Consider the following 19,664-nt stretch of genomic DNA (forward strand, 5'->3'; position numbering starts at 1 on the left):
TTACCAGTGTTTAAGGCAGCAGTTATTTTTTAAAGGCATTACATTAATTATTTAAATCCCACGGCAAAATTACAGTAACAAAAAACAAACAAAACCGCTGATTATCATTGGTTTAGAAAAATACATTTATTTTACAGAACCTATGGATAAGTTTCGACAGCAGGAAACCCTGCTTCATTCTAGCTTCTGCACAGTACTGCTAAGTATTTTAACCTCCACTGGTGCTACAGTCATTTTTAGTTTTCAGGATTTAAGCAGATGGTCTTAGGGAAGAAACTAGCAATGCTGTTTTTTGGGGGGGTTTCCCCCCCCCCCCAATGTTTTGGACGCAGGTAAATATGGAGGGACAAACAGATGTGTCCTATTACATCTTTGCTCCGTGCCTTACAAGTTAAGTTACACAATGCATGAGTGCCACGTGACTCTGTAGCGCTGAGCATATTCTTTTGCTTTTTTTTCAGCAACAATGTATCTTAGATGCAAAGTAAGCTACTGCTGAGTAAAATGATATGCAGCATGCCTATATTCTGTGTGCCACTGCGACTGTATTTGTCAGGGGCGTAGCCAGAACTTTATGTGCCCCAAAGCAACATTTTGATGGGGCCCCTGTCCCAATGCTTCTAGAGAGACACTTCTCTGCAGCAGTTGTTAATTTTATGCCATATAATAGTGCCCTAGTTCATTTCACATTATGATATACAGCATAGTGCTCCCTGTTCATATTGTGCCTCATCACAGTGCCCCGGTTCATATTATAGAACATTAAAATGCCCTCCAGTTAATTTTATACCACACTACAATGAGCAGGTCCAGTAGCATACCTAGATATATTGCAGACCCCAAGGAAAAAGTTTGAAAGGACCTCTACGTACCATCCAATGGGAAAAAACGTATATAACACACGTAACTTTGACAGGCAAGGTGGCCCCTCTCAGCTCTGGGCCCCATAGAAGCTGCACTGCCTGCACCTATGGTAGCTACGCCCTTGGTATTTGTATATAAAATGCTATGCTACACTGTTTTCATGGAAAACACTGTAACATAGCATTTCGGATACAGATAGAGCCGTAATTACACACAGAATATAGGCATGCTGAATATCATTTTAATCAGCAGAAGCTGCTCGTGCATCATATCACATTGCTTTGCATCTAAGATGCATTGTCGCAGAAAAAAATGCAAATAGACACTCAGCGCTACCAGGTACCACCACGTCATGGCGCAACTTCAAGGACTGTTTAGCGTGACTGCAGAAAGGATGTAAGAGGACACATCTGAAAGTTTCTTAAATAATTTAGTGAATATAATCAGTCTAAACCAGTGGTTCTCAAACTGTGTGCCGTAGCACTCTGGGGTGCCTTGGGACACTTGCAGGGGTGCCTTGGATTTGTGGTCCAGGACCAATTCAAATGATTTATGGTCAATGTAATAGGCAAAACCAGTGCTGGTGGCTGTCAATCATAAAATATGCGGACAAACAAAAGCAAATCTTGTCTCTCACCACATAACTGAACCCAAGGATGACAAACACATTTTACTTAATTTAATATTTTTCTCTAAATCTTAGTAATAAAAAAACTTTTGGCCTTGGGGTGCCGTGAAAGAAAAGAGATTTATGGTAAGAACTTACCTTTGTTAAATCTCTTTCTGCGAGGTACACTGGGCTCCACAAGAATTGGACAATGGGGTGTAGAGTAGGATCTTGATCCGAGGCACCAACAGGCTCAAAGCTTTGACTGTTCCCAGAATGCACAGCGCCGCCTCCTCTATAACCCAGCCTCCCTGCACAGGAGCTCAGTTTTTAGTTAACCAGCCCAATGCAGTAGCAGGAAAAGAGACGACAACGGTTAGTAGCCACATACACCACACTCTCACGACAAGAGAAGTGTCAGCGGCTAATACCATACCAACCCAAAGAAGCTAAGTGCGTCAGGGTGGGCGCCTTGTGGAGCCCAGTGTACCTCGCAGAAAGATTTAACAAAGGTAAGTTCTTACCATAAATCTCATTTTCTGCTGCGGGGTACACTGGGCTCCACAAGGATTGGACAATGGGGATGTCCTAGAGCAGTTCCTTATGGGAGGGGACGCACTGTAGCGGGCACAAGAACCCGGCGTCCAAAGGAAGCATCCTGGGAAGCATCAGTATCGAAGGCATAGAACCTTATGAACGTGTTCCCGGAGGACCACGTTGCCGCCTTGCACAATTGTTCAAGGGTCGCACCACGTTAGGCCGCCCAAGAAGGTCCAACAGACCGAGTAGAATGGGCCATAATGTGAGCAGGAGCTGATAGACCAGCCTTCATATAAGCATGTGCAATCACCATTCTAATCCATCTGGCCAGGGTCTGCTTGTGAGCAGGCCAGCCACGTTTGTGAAATCCAAACAAAACAAAGAGAGAATCAGATTTTCGAATAGAAGCAGTTCTCTTCACGTAGATACGGAGAGCCCGTACCACATCCAAAGACCGCTCTTTGGAAGACAAATCAGGAGAGACAAAGGCCGGAACCACAATCTCCTGATTAAGGTGGAACGAAGAAACCACCTTAGGTAAATATCCGGGACGAATCCTAAGAACCGCCCGGTCACGGTGAAAAATCAGATATGGGGAACTACAAGACAAGGCACCCAGATCCGACATTCTTCTAGCAGAGGCAATAGCCAGCAAGAACACCACCTTAAGGGAAAGCCACTTAAGGTCAGCTGAACCCAGTGGTTCAAACGGAGGCTCCTGCAACGCCTCCAAAACCACGACAAGTCCCAAGGAGCCACAGGCGGGACATAGGGAGGTTGGATACGCAACACACCCTGAGTGAAAGTATGAACATCAGGTAAAGTCACAATTTTTCTCTGAAACCACACTGACAAGGCCGAAATATGAACCTTGAGGGAGGCCAGACGCAGGCCTAAATCTAGGCCCTGCTGCAAAAAAGCCAAAAGTTTGGCTGTACTAAACTTGGAAGAGTCATAATTATTAGATGCGCACCAAACAAAGTAGGAATGCCCGACCCTATAGTAAATCCGAGCAGAAGCCGGTTTCCGGGCCCACAACATAGTTTTAATCACCTCTTCAGAAAAACCCTTAGCCCTTAAGACGGAAGCTTCAAGAGCCACGCCGTCAAAGACAGCCGGGCTAGGTCCTGGTAGACACAGGGGCCCTGAACGAGGAGGTCTGGGCGTTGTGGAAGCAGAAGTGGACGCTCTGACGATAGGCCTTGCAGGTCTGAGAACCAGGGCCGTCTGGGCCACGCCGGAGCTATGAGAAGCAGATTTCCATTTTCTTGCTTGAACTTCCGAATTACCCTGGGCAGGAGTGACACCGGAGGGAACACGTACGGCAGCCGAAACCTCCACGGCACCGCCAGCGCATCCACGAATGCTGCTTGAGTATCCCTTGTCCTTGCTCGAAGACCGGAACCTTGTGATTGTGTCGAGACGCCATCAGATCTACATCTGGAAGACCCCACTTTTCCACTAGGCGTTGAAACACTTCTGGATGGAGGTTCCACTCGCCGGCATGCACGTCCTGACGACTGAGAAAGTCTGCTTCCCAATTCAGGACTCCCGGAATGAATATTGCCGATATGGCCGGTAGATAGCATTCCGCCCAACTTAGAATCCGTGAGACTTCCTTCATTGCCAAACGGCTTCGAGTGCCGCCTTGATGATTTATGTAAGCCACTGTGGTGGCGTTGTCCGACTGTATTTGAACAGGACGGTTCTGAATTAAATGCTGGGCCAGGTTCAACGCATTGAAGACCGCCCGCAATTCCAGAATGTTGATCGAGAGGAGAGATACCTCCTTGGTCCACCGACCCTGAAGGGAGTGTTGCTCCAGCACCGTGCCCCAACCTCTTAGACTGGCATCTGTCGTCAACAGGACCCAGTTGGATATCCAGAAGGGACGGCCCCTGCACAACTGTTGGTCCTGGAGCCACCAAAGTAGCGACAGACGGACCTCCAGAGTCAATGAGATCATGTGAGACCTGATCCGGTGAGGCAGGCCGTCCCACTTGGCTAGAATCAGCCTCTGGAGGGGGTGAGAATGGAATTGAGTATACTCCACCATGTCGAATGCTGAGACCATGAGGCCCAGCACCTGCATCGCCAAATGTATCGACACTTGCAGACGAGAAAGGAAGCAACGAATCCTGTCCTGAAGCTTCAGGACTTTCTCCTGAGACAAGAACAACCGCTGGTTGTGAGTGTCCAATAGCGCTCCCAGGTGCACCATGCTCTGAGCAGGGACCAGGGAGGATTTCTTCCAGTTGATGAGCCACCCGTGGGCTTGTAGACACCGGACTGTCATATCCAGATGACACAGGAGAAGTTCTGGGGAATTTGCCAGGATTAACAAGTCGTCCAGGTACGGCAGTATCCTGACCCCTTGACGGCGGAGTACCACCGTCATCAACGTCATTACTTGGTGAAAACTCGCTGAGCCGTTGTTAAACCAAAAGGTAACGCCCGAAACTGGTAATGAAAGTTGCCAATAGCGAACCTCAGGTATCGCTGATGTGACGCTGCTATAGGAATATGCAGGTAAGCATCCTGTATATCCAGGGAGACCATGTAGTCCCCAGGTTCCAAGGCTAGAACTATAGAGCGAAGAGTTTCCGTACGGAACTTGGAAACCTTTAAAACCTTGTTCAATTCCTTGAGGTTGAGAATGGGCCGGGAGGACCCATTCGGTTTCGGGACTAGAAACAGCGGAGAATAGTACCCCCGGCCCCTCTGAGCAAGAGGCACCTGTACTACAACTCCTGTATCCTGGAGGGTCTGTACCACCGAATGCAGGGTGTTTGCCTTTGTCTGGTCCGACGGGACGTCTGTCTGGCAAAATCGATGAGGGGGTCGGTTTTTGAAGGCTATGGCGTAACCCAGGCATCTGAAGTGGTCTTCAACCATTCCTGGGTATACCCTAGAAGCCGGCCCCCCACCCTGGGATCCCCCAGGGGGAGGCCCGCCCCATCATGCGGCAGGCTTATCGGTCTTGGAAGCTGGCTGACGGGCAGCCCAGACTCTTTTGGGCTTCGGCTTACCAGGTTTGGAAGTGCGGGCCTGCTTGTGGTACGCCTGACCTTTTGCTTTACCTGAAGGGCGAAAGGACGTACCTTTAGCCTTCGACACAGAAGGAGCGGTATGTGGTAGACCGGCAGTTTTGGCAGTAGCCAAGTCAGCCACTATCTTATTTAAGTCCTCCCCAAACAGAATATCTCCCTTGAAAGGGAGTACCTCCAGGGATTTTTTTTTAGAGTCCAGATCCACAGACCAGGCTCTCAACCACAATATCCGGCGAGCCAGGACTGACGTAGTAGAGGCCTTGGCTGCTAGGATACCGGCATCCGAACCCGCCTCTTTAATATAGCGAGAAGCTGTGACAATATATGACAAGCATTGTCTAGCATGGTCAGAGGAGATTTCAGTATCTAACTCCAAGGCCCATGCTTCAATAGCCTCGGCAGCCCATGTAGCTGCAATAGTGGGCCTTTGCGCAGCACCCGTGAGGGTGTAAATCGCTTTCAGACAACCCTCCACACGCTTATCCGTAGGCTCTTTTAGAGACGTGATGGTAGTGACAGGCAGAGCTGAGGAAACCACCATCCTGGCCACATGCGAGTCCACTGGAGGAGGCATTTCCCAATTCTTAGACAGCTCTGGCGCAAGGGGATAGCGAGCCAGCATCTTCTTTTGAGGCACAAACTTCGTACCCGGGTTTTCCCAGGGTTCCCGACGTATATCCACTAGGTGATCAGAGTGAGGTAAAACTTGTTTAACCATCTTCTGACGCTTGAACCTATCTGGTTTCTTAGGAGGGACGGATGGCTCGGGATCATCCGTAATCTGTAGAATTAACTTAATAGCCTCCAAAAGATCAGGAACATCCACATGTGAACTACCCTCCCCATCAGCCGTATCTGAGTCAGAAACTATGGGGTCAGTATACGTGCCGTCTTCATCAGACGAGGTGTCAGTGACAGCAGTGGATTGTGAGGAGACAAGCGCTCGCTTAGAGGACCCCTTGGACTTAGGCGAGCGATGGTTAGACTTTTTAGTAATCAGGGACTGGTTCAACTTCTTTAACTGAGCAGATAAATCGTCCGCCCACGGCGGGTTAGCTGCAGGGACCACATACGGTTGTACCGGCATTGGGGGTCCCATAGGGGGTGTTAGTTTATGAACTAGCGTATGCAGAAGCGTGGAAAAAGCGGCCCACGGTGGGTCAGTATGTGCCTCCGTTGCCCCAGTCCCACTGGGGGGCAAGGAGCCCCCAGAACCAGAGCCCACAGCTGCTATATTCTCTTCATATGGGTCTGTGGCTTCAGCAACACCGGCAGTGTGTTCAGCCCCAGAACCGTTACCCTCAGAAGCAGACATGATATAACTTGCAGTATGAGGTAACACAGTACAATTATCAGCAGCACTATATCTCTAAACCCAAACCCCTGCGCAGTGTAGTCAGCACTAGCAGAGATAAAGGAGAGATATGGTGACTAAATCACAGAGAAAAAATAAAATTTTACTCACCGGTAAATCTATTTCTCGTAGTCCGTAGTGGATGCTGGGGACTCCGTAAAGACCATAGGGAATAGACGGGCTCCGCAGGAGACTGGGCACTCTAAGAAAGAATTAGGACTACTGGTGTGCACTGGCTCCTCCCTCTATGCCCCTCCTCCAGACCTCAGTTAAGGAAACTGTGCCCGGAAGAGCTGACATTACAAGGAAAGGATTTTGGAATCCCGGGTAAGACTCATACCAGCCACACCAATCACACCGTATAACTTGTGATAACATACCCAGTTAACAGTATTAACAACAACAGAGCATCAAACCACGGATGCCAACATAACATAACCCTTTATTAAGCAATAACCATATACAAGTATTGCAGAAGAAGTCCGCACTTGGGACGGGAGCCCAGCATCCACTACGGACTACGAGAAATAGATTTACCGGTGAGTAAAATCTTATTTTCTCTAACGTCCTAGTGGATGCTGGGGACTCCGTAAGGACCATGGGGATTATACCAAAGCTCCCAAACGGGCGGGAGAGTGCGGATGACTCTGCAGCACCGAATGAGCAAACACAAGGTCCTCCTCAGCTAGGGTATAAAACTTGTAGAATTTTGCAAAAGTGTTTGAACCCGACCAAGTTGCTGCTCGGCAAAGCGGTAATGCCGAGACCCCTCGGGCAGCCGCCCAAGAAGAACCCACCTTCCTTGTGGAATGGGCTTTTACTGATTTTGGATGCGGCAATCCAGCCGCAGAATGAGCCTGCTGAATCGTGTTACAGATCCAGCGAGCAATAGTTTGCTTTGAAGCAGGAGCACCCAGCTTGTTGGATGCATACAGGATAAACAGCGAGTCAGTTTCCCTGACTCCAGCTGTTCTGGCTACATAAATATTCAAAGCCCTGACTACATCTAGCAACTTGGAATCCTCCAAGTCACGAGTAGCCGCAGGCACCACAATAGGTTGGTTCAAATGAAAAGATGACACCACCTTTGGCAGAAATTGCGGACGAGTCCGTAATTCTGCCCTGTCCATATGGAAAACCAGATAGGGGCTTTTACATGACAAAGCCGCCAATTCTGACACACGCCTAGCCGAAGCTAAGGCCAATAGCAAGACCACTTTCCACGTGAGATATTTTAACTCCACGGTCTTAAGTGGCTCAAACCAGTGAGATTTCAGGAAACTCAACACCACGTTAAGATCCCAAGGTGCCACTGGTGGCACAAAAGGGGGGCTGAATATGCAGCACTCCCTTTACAAAGGTCTGAACTTCAGGAAGAGAAGCCAGTTCCCTTTGAAAGAAAATGGATAGGGCCGAAATCTGGACCTTGATGGACCCTAATTGTAAGCCCATAGTCACTCCCGACTGTAGGAAGTGAAGGAAACGGCCCAGCTGGAATTCCTCTGTAGGGGCCTTCCTGGCCTCACACCAAGCAACATATTTTCGCCATATACGGTGATAATGTTTTGCTGTCACGTCTTTCCTAGCCTGTATCAGCGTAGGAATAACTTCATCCGGAATGCCTTTCTCCGCTAGGATCCGGCGTTCAACCGCCATGCCGTCAAACGCAGCCGCGGTAAGTCTTGGAACAGACAGGGCCCCTGTTGCAACAGATCCTGTCTGAGAGGCAGAGGCCATGGGTCCTCTGTGAGCATTTCTTGCAGTTCCGGATACAAAGTCCTTCTTGGCCAATCTGGAACAATGAGTATTGTTCCCACTCCTCTTTTTCTTATGATTCTCAGCACTCTGGGTATGAGAGGAGAAGGAGGAAACACATAAACCGACTGGAACACCCACGGTGTCACTAGAGCGTCCACAGCTATCGCCTGAGGGTCTCTTGACCTGGCGCAATACCCTTGTAGCTTTTTGTTTAGGCGGGATGCCATCATGTCCACCTGTGGCAGTTCCCATCAATTTGTAATCTGTGTGAAGACTTCTTGATGAAGTCCCCACTCTCCCGGGTGGAGGTCGTGCCTGCTGAGGAAGTCTGCTTCCCAGTTGTCCACTCCCGGAATGAACACTGCTGACAGTGCTCTCACGTGATTTTCCGCCCAGCAAAGAATTCTGGTGGCTTCCGCCATCGCCACCCTGCTCCCTGTGCCGCCTTGGCGGTTTACATGAGCCACTGCGGTGATGTTGTCTGATTGAATCAGCACCGATTTGTCACGAAGCAGGGTCTCCGCTTGACTTAGGGCGTTGTATATGGCCCTTAGTTCTAGGATATTGATGTGAAGGCAAGTCTCCTGACTTGACCACAGACCCTGGAAATTTCTTCTTTGTGTGACTGCCCCCCCACCCTCGGAGGCTTGCATCCGTGGTCACCAGGACCCAGTCCTGAATGCCGAATCTTCGGCTCTCGAGAAGATGAGCACTCTGCAGCCACCACAGAAGAGACACCCTGGCCCTGGGGGATAGGGTGATCAGCCGATGCATCTGTAGATCCGGACCACTTGTCCAACAGATCCCATTGAAAGGTCCTCGCATGGAACCTGCCGAAGGGAATGGCCTCGTAAGATGCCACCATCTTTTCCCAGGACTCGCGTGCAGTGATGCACCGACACCCGTTTTGGTTTAAGAGGTCTCTGACCAGTGTCATGAGTTCCTGAGCCTTCTCCGTCGGGAGAAAAACCTTCTTCTGGTCTGTGTCCAGAATCATGCCCCGAAAGGGCAAACGCGTCGTAGGAATCAGCTGCGACTTTGGAATATTCAGAATCCAGCCGTGCTGTTGTAAAACTTCCCGAGAGCGTGCTACGCTGATCAGCAACTGCTCTCTGGACCCAGCCTTTATGAGGAGATCGTCCAAGTATGGGATAATTGTGACTCCTTGCTTTCGCAGGAGCACCATCATTTCCGCCATTACCTTGGTAAATATTCTCGGTGCCGTGGAGAGACCAAACGGCAACGTCTGGAATTGGTAATGACAATCCTGTACCACAAATCTGAGGTACTCCTGATGAGGTGGATAAATGGGGACATGCAGGTAAGCATCCTTTATGTCCAGAGACACCATAAAATCCCCTCTTCCAGGCTTGCAATGACCGCTCTGAGCGATTCCATCTTGAACTTGAACCTTTTCAGGTAAATGTTCAGGGATTTTAAATTCAAAATGGGTCTGACCGAACCGTCCGGTTTCGGTACCACAAACATTGTGAAATAGTAACCCCTTCCCTGTTGAAGGAGGGTAACCTGCACCACCACCTGCTGGAGATATAATTTGTGAATTGTCTGTAACACTAATTCCCTCTCTAAGGGGGAAGCTGGCAGGGCCGTCGGTGAGGGGGCATCTCCTCAAAATCCAGCTTGCATCCCTGAGACACAATATCTATTGCCCAGGGATCTAACAGGGAGTGAACCCACTTGTGGCTGAACTTACGCAGGCGTGCCCCCACCGGGCCTAGCTCCGCCTGTGGAGCCCCAGCGACATGCGGTGGATTTTTGTAGAGGCCGGGGAGGACTTCTGTTCCTGGGACCTAGCTGTGTTGTGCAGCTTCCTTCCTCTGCCCCCGCCTCTGGCAAGAAAGGACGCACCTCGGACTTTCTTGTTTCTTTGTTCGAAAGGCTGCATTTGATAATGTCGTGCTTTCCTAGGCTGTGCAGGAATATACGGCAAAATATCAGAATTACCAGCTATAGCTGTGGAGACCAGGTCCGAGAACCCTTCTCCACACAATCCTCAGCCTTACATATGCCTCTTTAAGTCGGCATCATCTGCCCATTGCATATTCTACAGGACACGTCAAGCAGAAATCGACATAGCTTTGTCTCTAGGACCCAATATACTCATGTTTCCTTGGGCATGTTTTATATATATATATATATATATATATATAAAAATATATCTCTTAAGACAGCATCTTTAATATATATATATATATATATATCTACATACTAGGGTCTCAATCTCTGTTGATAAGGTAACTGTCCACGCTGCCACAGCACTATAAACCCATGCCGACGCCATCGCCGGTCTGGGTAGTGTACCAGAATGTGCACGCTATCTGCAGGATCCCTGAGAATAGCTGTTACGACAGGGCTACCTTTTGTGACACCCTAGGGGAAGATTCCCATCGTAACCTGGCCCTAGTGGGGAAAGGATACTGCCTGAGAATTCTTTGTGGGAAACTGCAGTCTCTTGTCTGGAGATTCCCGCTCTTTTTCATCATGAGAGGAGGGAAATTTACCTCAGCTTTCTTCCCCTTAAACATGTGTACCCTTGTGTCAGGGACAGATGAGTCATCAGTGATATGCAAATCATCTTTTATTACAATAATCATATATTGAATACTTTCCTGCCATTTTGGCTGTAACTTTGCATTATCGTAGTCGACACTGGAATCAACCTCCGTGTCGATATCAGTGTTTATTATTTTGGATAGTGAGCATTGAGAGACTCTGAAGGTCTCTGCGACAGAGGGACAGACATGGCTACATTTCCTGTCTGTTCTCTAATCTTTTGTGCCATAAATTCACCTTAGCACTTACACATATCCAAACAGGTGTCGGCGTTGTCGACGGAGACACCCTCTCACACACATATTAGCTCCATCTCCTCCTTAGGGGAGGCTTTTACCTCAGACATGTCGACACACACGTACCGACACACCACACACACAGGGGATGCTCTATTTGAAGACAGTTCCCCCACAAGGCCCTTTGGAGAGACAGAGAGAGAGAGTATGCCAGCACACACCCCAGCGCTATATGACCCAGGAATCACACAGTAACGTAGTGTTAACCCAGTAGCTGCTGTATATATTGTTTTTACGCCAAATTTATTTGCCCCCCCCTCTCTTTTCACCCCCTTCTATCGTGCTTCTGCAGGGGAGAGCCTGGGGAGCTTACTCTCAGCGGAGCTGTGTAGAGAAAATGGCGCTGGTGAGTGCTGAGGAAGAAGCCCCGCCCCCTCAGCGGCTGGCTTCTGTCCCGCGATTTTGTGTAAAAATAATGGCGGGGGCACATGCAAATATATACAGTGCCCAGCTGTATATATGCCCTATTTGCCAGGAGGTACTCAATTGCTGCCCAGGGTGCCCCCCCCTGCGCCCTGCACCCTACAGTGACCGGAGTGTGTGGGTTAGTGTGGGAGCAATGGCGCACAGCTGCAGTGCTGTGCGCTACCTCATATGAAGACAGGAGTCTTCTGCCGCCGATTTTGATGTCTTCTTGCTTCACCCGCCGGCTTCTGTCTTCTGGCTCTGCGAGGGGGACGGCGGCGCGGCTCCGGGAACGGACGACCAAGGTTAAGTTCCTGTGTTCGATCCCTCTAGAGCTAATGGTGTCCAGTAGCCTAAGAAGCGCAACCTAGCCGCAGTTAGTAGGTTTGCTTCTCTCCCCTCAGTCCCACGTAGCAGAGAGTCTGTTGCCAGCAGAAGCTCTCTGAAAATAAAAAAACCTAACTAAAATACTTTCTTATTAGCAAGCTCAGGAGAGCTCAATAAAATGCACCCAGCTCCGTCCAGGCACAGATTCTAACTGAGGTCTGGAGGAGGGGCACAGAGGGAGGAGCCAGTGCACACCAGTAGTCCTAAATCTTTCTTAGAGTGCCCAGTCTCCTGCGGAGCCCGTCTATTCCCCATGGTCCTTACGGAGTCCCCAGCATCCACTAGGACGTTAGAGAAATACGTAATACAGTATATCTTTGTGAAAATCCTATATTAGATAAAACCTGACGCACCAAGCCCCCTCAGGTTATAGAATATAGGGATAGCAGGTTGAGTGAAAGACACGAAATGGACACCACTCAGCTATCAAATGCACACACAGATAGTCACAGTTTGTACAATGCAGAGGTTATTACTGACAATAATACTGCACTGGACTAGCTTACACAGCTATATAACAAATGATATAACAGTACACGGTAAGAACTGGATGTATATCACAGGGTAATTGTACTAGAAAACCCTGACTAAATGCACTCTTTCTTACTAACACTGACTAAAAAAGGCAGGTAGAATACTTAAGTGTCATGTAAAGTCACAGCACTGACGACCAGGCGGCTTTACATAGGAGGATTTGCCCAAGCAGTCCCAGGAACAGTGAGCTGAGGGATAATGGCACCGCAGACACTGACAGGGAGTGAGGAAAAGACAGATATGCAGCTCCAGGGCGGGAACACTTGCTAGAAATGGCGCCCTGGGGCTGGGGGAGGGGCTTCAGGTCTAAACCTTATCCCCTCTGCTGGCAAAACCACCGGGTACTGTGGGCGATATAAGAATTGGTTTAGAGAGAAAACCTGACCTGTGCCCATGCTCTGGTGATCTAGTGGGATCGCCTGTATCTACAGTGTCCACCGTCAGTGCGCGCGGCCCGCCTCCCACTGACCGCGCCGGATCGCGATAAAGACCGGGTCCCGCAAGCGGGACCCGCTTACCACCTCCCGAAGCGCGGCCACGCGATCCTGGAGAGCCCCAGCCGTGTGTGTCTAACGTGAAGAAAACCGGAGCCTCCGCTGTAGTTACCCGGCAACCAGGGCTCGGGAGTGTACAGCGCCGCTGGGGAGAGCTGGAGCTGCAGCAGTGAATGTCACAAGACATTTACCACCGCTGCTGCACTTGAAGTCTTCACTTTTTACCTCATAAAAAGCTTTTCTTAGGGCTGCCTGGAGCAGCCCCTCTGTTCAGTGCCTGTTTACTGCAGCACCAACTTACAAAACTGAGCTCCTGTGCAGGGAGGCGGTGTTATAGAGGAGGCGACGCTGTGCATTCTGGGAACAGTCAAAGCTTTGAGCCTGTTGGTGTCTCGGATCAAGATCCTACTCTACACCCCATTGTCCAATCCTTGTGGAGCCCAGTGTACCCCGCAGCAGAAATTCTGATGCTCTAGGGCACAGTGATTCACAAAAGTTTGGGAACCACTGGCCTAAACACATCTATGAAACAACTAAAATCTGTGATGCAGCCAAGCTATGTGGCCTACCTCAATAATGCAGAACTTGTGCGGTTTTGTGGAATCCTCTCTGGCCAATAAACAATAGTTGGCACACGATGACCACCTTCCCATGTTGTCTGCTTTGCGGCACTACCACCTGGTAAGAGAAACATGACAGATGTACACTGTGGTCGCTAAGAGTTTAAGATTTAGGGGTATATGCAATTAGCGGCGAATCGCGGCAATTTTTCGGCCGTTTTTTAATTCGACACAATTCGACTGTCTAATTTCGGCAAGTGGGTGCCGAAATTGACCATATTCAATAAAAAACGGATTCGACAGTCCCGCTGACGAAAAACAACCGATTTGACGGATTTTGTTCCAATGTAAAAAGAAACGGGAAAAAACCCGAAAAAAAAATTGCGTGGGGTCCCCCCTCCAATGCATAACCAGCCTGGTCCTGGTTCTAAAAATCCGGGGGAAAAAATGTCATGGGATCCCCCGTATTTTTAAAACCAGCACCGGGCTCTGCGCCTGGTGCTGGTACAAAAAATACAGGGGGCAAAAAGAGTAGGGGTCCCCCGTATTTTTTATACCAGCATCGGGCTCCACTAGCTGGACAGATAATGCCACAGCCGGGGGTCACTTTTATACAGCGCTTCCTGATTGGCTGAAGGGACCTTCTGTGACAGCAGTCACGTGGGGTCCCGGCATTCGTGGAAAGGGGTCCCATGTGTAAACATGGGACCCCTTCCAGTCCGTGTGGTCCGGGTGTTCGTTTTTTTTTTTTTGCCAAGTACGTGGATTATAACCTGGACATTGGATTGAGGTGAGTATAATTTTATTCACAGGTACCCCGGATCGTCGGCGACATTGCAGACGTGGCAGTCGGCGGGTCAACATAGGTAAGTATGTGTGTGTTGGCATGTATGAAATAAAGTTTTACTTTCACGGTGTGTGTCTCCTGTTTTTATTTGGGTATTTTTTTTCCAGTAGAACTACAGGTACCAGCGGGCCCGTTTTTCTCCCGCATGCTGGTACTTGTGGTTCTCCAAGTACCAGCTTGCGGGGGAGGCTTGCTGGGACTTGTAGTACTACTGGAAAAAACAATATTCTTTCATTTTTCCAAAGGCTATCAGCCCCCCATCCGTAGCCCTTGGATGGGGGGGACAGCCTCGGGCTTCACCCCTGGCCCTTGGGTGGCTGGGGGGGGGGGGACCCCTTGATTGAAGGGGTCCCCACTCCCCCAGGGTACCCCGGCCAGGGGTGACTAGTTGGATATTTAATGCCACGGCCGCAGGGCGCTGTATAAAAGTGACCCCCGGCTGTGGTATTATCTGTCCAGCTAGTGGAGCCCGATGCTGGTGTAAAAAATACGGGGGACCCCTACTCTTTTTGTCCCCCGCATTTTTTGCACCAGCACCAGGCGCAGAGCCCGGTGCTGGTTTTAAAAATACGGGGGATCCCGTCATTCCCCCCCCCCCCCCCCCCCGATTTTTAGAACCAGGACCGGCTCGAAGAGCCCGAGGCTGGTTATGCTTTGGAGGGGGGACCCCACGCCATTTTTTGGGGGGATTTTACCATTCCATTTAAAAAAATTATAATAATAATATTTTTTAAAATATATAAATAATACTTGTGCCTCCAAAATAGACAAACCAAGTACCTAATCCCTTCTAATATAAATAGATATGCTATTACCAATAAAAAAAACACCAAAAAAAACATGTTTAATTTTTTTTTATTAGATTCCCCCACCAAAGTGTGGCGGATTGAAAATGACGAATTTACTGTCAAAAAGCACTGTTGTCGAATTTCCAAACTTCAATTGAATATACTTTTGGCGAATTGCTGCATTTGTACCATTGCAGAAATGTCGAATTTGACAAATGTCGAATTTCAAAAAGTCGAGTCCGTTTTTTTGACGGAAAGTACTGAATTGCATTGTCGATTTTTTTTTTTTTTTTTTGGCGAAAAAGTCCAGTTTTTCGACAATTTCGGGAATTCGACCGCAATTGCATATACCCCTTAGTGATTTAACTAGATTAGCCTCTCCATTGCAAGCACCACATGAATATGAGCGGCTTGCCATTTTTGTGCATCACTGTTCTGAGAGGCATGTATGGCATGCTGGTTCTTGTAGTGTCATTTTGCATACTATAATTAGATATTTTGAGGATGGGACCCAAGTTTAAACACAGGATGCATTTATGTTTCATATACAGCCTGAAGTTAACTTTATACAATATTTGTAATAATTTTGTGTAAGAAAAGTTTGAAGCCTCAGAAAGCAAAGTTCTCACGATCTCAGTCAGTTCTCACGATGCTACCACTGACAATAAGGTAAAGCCATATGTAGTAAGTAGATAATAAAGAATGCTGAAGTATAGCGATGCATAGCAGGAACACCAACACGCTTTTTGCCACAAAGGCTGGTTAGCAACGGTCAGCAGTTTAACGCAAGTCAGCTTTCCTGCAGTGCACCGCTATACTTCAGCATCCTTTACTGGGAACAAACATTCTCTCACGCCATATGCTCTAAATACTTTAATAGATACCAAAGGTGTAAAAGAAGTTATAGCTGCTGAGGGCTCAGCCTTTTGTGGGGTACTTATTGGGTATGTAGTCATAATGTCAACATCTGAATGTCCACAGTGAAAATGTGGACATGGACATGATATCGACTGTACATGACAGCGTTAGGTTTAGGAATGGGGATAGGCTGCAGCTAAGGCTCTAATGCTGTTAAAAAATGTTATGTCGACATTCTGAATTCAGACTATGTTGGCATTCAATGTCGGCATTTCATACCAAACCCATTTATTGTGATATATATGTTGTTAAAAGAATAAATAGTTTAAAACATCTGCTCACTAAGAGGTGTTTTCCCACTGGGGAATGAGACACTAGAATCATTCACTGCCTCCTGTCTTGCGTAAGTGGCTAATGAATGTTGCAGTGTCTGGTAACCAGTGGCGTAACTACCACTGGTGCAGAGGGTGCAGCTGCTATGGGGCCCAGACTGATTTCAGGGCCCCCAGCTCCAAGTCACAGTACCCCACTAGAAAAGGCCATGTTGGGGGAAGGGCCCCCGCCGCACCCCCATCCTCCCACCCCACCTGGGGCCACAGGAGCCCAGCAAAACAACCCCCACCCTCCAGGGCATAGCTACCATAGGCGCAGGCAGTGTAGTTGCTATGGGGCCCAGAGCTGAAAGGGGGCACACCTTCCCTGTCAAAGTTACATCTGTTATATACATTTTTTGCCATTTAGTGGTACGTAAGGGTCCTTCCAAACTTTTTCTTTGGGGCCTGCAATATATCTAGGTATGTCCCTGAACCTGCTTATTGTAGTGTGGTATAAAATGAACTGGAGGGCATTTTAATGTTATGTAATATGAACCGGGGCACTGTAATGTGGCACAATATGAATAGGATTAACTTAAGCACTACTGCGATTCATAAAAGAAACTAGGGCACAACTATGGGGCATAACATTAAATAAGGCTCTACTATAGTTCAGAAAATGAACTAGGGCACTATTATAGGGCATAAAATTAACAACTGCTGCAGAGAAGTGTCTCTCTAGAAGTATTGGGACGGGGGCCCCTTCAAAATGTTGACATGGGGCCCTCAAAGTTCTGGCTACACCCCTGCCCCCCCCCCCCTCCCTCCACCACTTCCCTAGCTGCCACGGAGCAAGGAGGAGAGAGTGGGTGATGACAGAGATCTGTACTGCCCTCCCGCCAGCATCTTGCATTCCACCCCTGCAGCCGCTCCATGGGGTGAAGCAGAGCTCAGCCACAGTTCCTACATGACTCCTCCATGCCACCGGCCTCATACTTTACCGGCTGGTTGGCGCTATGGGGCTGTGTAGCTGCAAGGTGGGCTCAGTGTTCGTCCTGGATCCTCAAGCTGCTAGCCTCCCTGAACCCAACAGAGAAGACAGCTCCGATGCCAGGGGGAGGGGGGCTGTACTTGGGTCTGTGGGCTTCCTTCTCTGACACCCTGCAGCTCCCCCCAAGGTGGATCGGAACACAGAGCAGTGAGTGCCCGGTGAAACCTGTACTTCCAAACAACCCCCCCTTCACCACCAGTGTGTGACCCCATGTACCCCCTCCCCCCTCTAGTGTGTGATCCCCGGTACCCCCACTGCCTTCCACTTTATGACCCCTCTATACCCACCTACACCCTCACTACCAGCGTGTGACCCCTGAACCTACCCCTCCAGTGAATTATCCCCTGTACCCACCTACCCCTCTTACCCCTAGTGTGTGACCCACTGTACCCACCCACTGCCCCCTGGTGTGTGACCTGTTGTACCCCCCCTCCGGTATGTGACCCCTGAACACCCCTACCCGATGTGTAGGACACACTGTACACCCCCCCCCACGTGTATGACACACTGTACACCCTCACACCCCTTCCCCTTTGCATGACACACTGTGGACCCCCTAACCCTGTGTGTTTGACACCTTATATCCACACTTTACCGGTGTGTGTGTCACCCTGTGTCCCACTCTAACCATGTGTGTGTATTACCCGGTACCTCCCCTCTCTGTAGATGGGGTGCCCTTTAAAAATTTTGCTATGGGGCCCACAAAGTTGTAGTTATGCAGGGTGTGGCTCATTAGGTCGACATGAGTTAGGTCGACATACATTGGGTCGACCACGTTTGGTGTCGTTTTCTTCTAAAAGTGACGAGGAACCCCAATTAGTGCACTGCATCCGCTCGCAATGCTTAGGGCAAGGCAGGTTACCATTCCCAATTGTAGTCCACGTGGATTGTTAAGAATGAACAAGGTAAAAAAAATATGGGAAAAAAATTGTGAAAAACTCATGTTGACTTTTTCCATGTTGACCTAGCACATGTTGACCTAATGACCATGTCGACCTAATGCATGTCGACCAAACGTGGTCGACCCAATGTATGTCGACCTAACTCATGTTGACCTAATGACCGCCATCCAGTTACGCCCCTGCTGATAACCCAGCCATGTAGCCTGCTGATGACAGATTTGAAGCGTTTCTCGTGGCAACGGTTTCCTCAGAAGGCATTCATGAATGCCTTCTGAGGAAACCGTTGCCACGGAGAAACGCGTTAAGGGTGTCTCCTTTCACCGTTATAACAATATGAGTAAGGCATTCAGGAATGCCTTCTGAGGAAACCGTTGCCACGGAGAAACGCGTTGAGGGGTCTCCTTTCACCGCTTATAACAATATGAATAAGGCATTCATGAATGCCTTCTGAGGAAACCGTTGCCACGGAGAAACGCATTATATCATCGGCACAGCTCATCATTCTTTACCTGCCTACTGGTTTATTCACCTGTTCACCGGCACCGGACAATCGCACCACGTCCGTCTCTTCTAGAAGTTGTGCCCTCCCTCCCCGGCCAAGAACTAACACCGCCGCTCCTGCACAGCTCACCCGTCACCCACATGGGACCGGAAGATTTCACCTCAAGCTGGTGAGCATTATGCGGTAGCGGGGAGGTGGTAGCATAGTGCGGTCTTCTGACGGCTCTGAGCGCTGTGTCCAGGTGACAGCCTATTAACCATCAGTGCAAGCTGCATGCTAAAGCTCATACCTTACCGGCTGGAACTTTTCATTTATGAGCAAATTACCATTGCTACATTTATCTAAACAGGAACTGTGCTGTACAGATTTTTAAACATCTGTTATGCCAACAACCTATATAGCAAACAAATGGTTACTGCGGGTATGGAGACCATGTATGTTACCTACTGTTTTTAAATTGTTATTAATTAATGCTATTAAATGTTTTATACCTTGATCAGAGGCGTCACTCACCTCTTGGACACCCAGTGCGGAGGCAAAAGAGGGGGTGGGGCTTCACGAGAAGGGGCGGGGCTTCACGGGCTGGCATCCGTTTTCACAGCTTGAATGACTGGAAAGGGGGGGGCTTTCTAAAAAGGGGCGGGGCTTCACATCCCGACACCCGTTTTTTTAGTCACTTGGGGGGTTTAGGAGGTGGAGGCTCACTCCCGCGGAGTGCTGTGCCTGCAGTGCTGGCTCCTACAGAGTGACAGGAGCAGAGTGCTGCACATAATGTAACAGTGCAGCACTCAGCTGCTGTCTCTAAGCAGGAGCTGGCATTTTGGTGTCACCCCTCGGCGAGTGACACCCGGGAGCGGGTCGCACCCCCCTTGTGACGCCACTGACCTTGATATATTAGTTTGTATATGCGCTCCCTTATTTCACGAGTTGAACAATTTGATGCAGTTTTATGGTAATCTAGATTACCCATGGGAGCTGC

General features: G+C 49.0%; 1 protein-coding gene across 2 annotated transcripts in view; it reads right to left on the reverse strand.

Annotated features, from left to right (window-relative positions):
- Window positions 1-19,664, reverse strand: part of ARSG (arylsulfatase G) — a 223,985-nt gene that overhangs the window by 34,737 nt on the left and 169,584 nt on the right. For both annotated transcript variants that reach the window (XM_063960740.1, XM_063960741.1), the window contains exon 9: window positions 13,433-13,541. In XM_063960740.1, coding sequence (XP_063816810.1) covers window positions 13,433-13,541 — 109 coding nt within the window. The remainder of the gene's footprint in view (window positions 1-13,432; window positions 13,542-19,664) is intronic.

The sequence above is a fragment of the Pseudophryne corroboree genome, chromosome 3, assembly GCF_028390025.1.
Source record: "Pseudophryne corroboree isolate aPseCor3 chromosome 3, aPseCor3.hap2, whole genome shotgun sequence".
NCBI lineage: Eukaryota > Metazoa > Chordata > Amphibia > Anura > Myobatrachidae > Pseudophryne > Pseudophryne corroboree.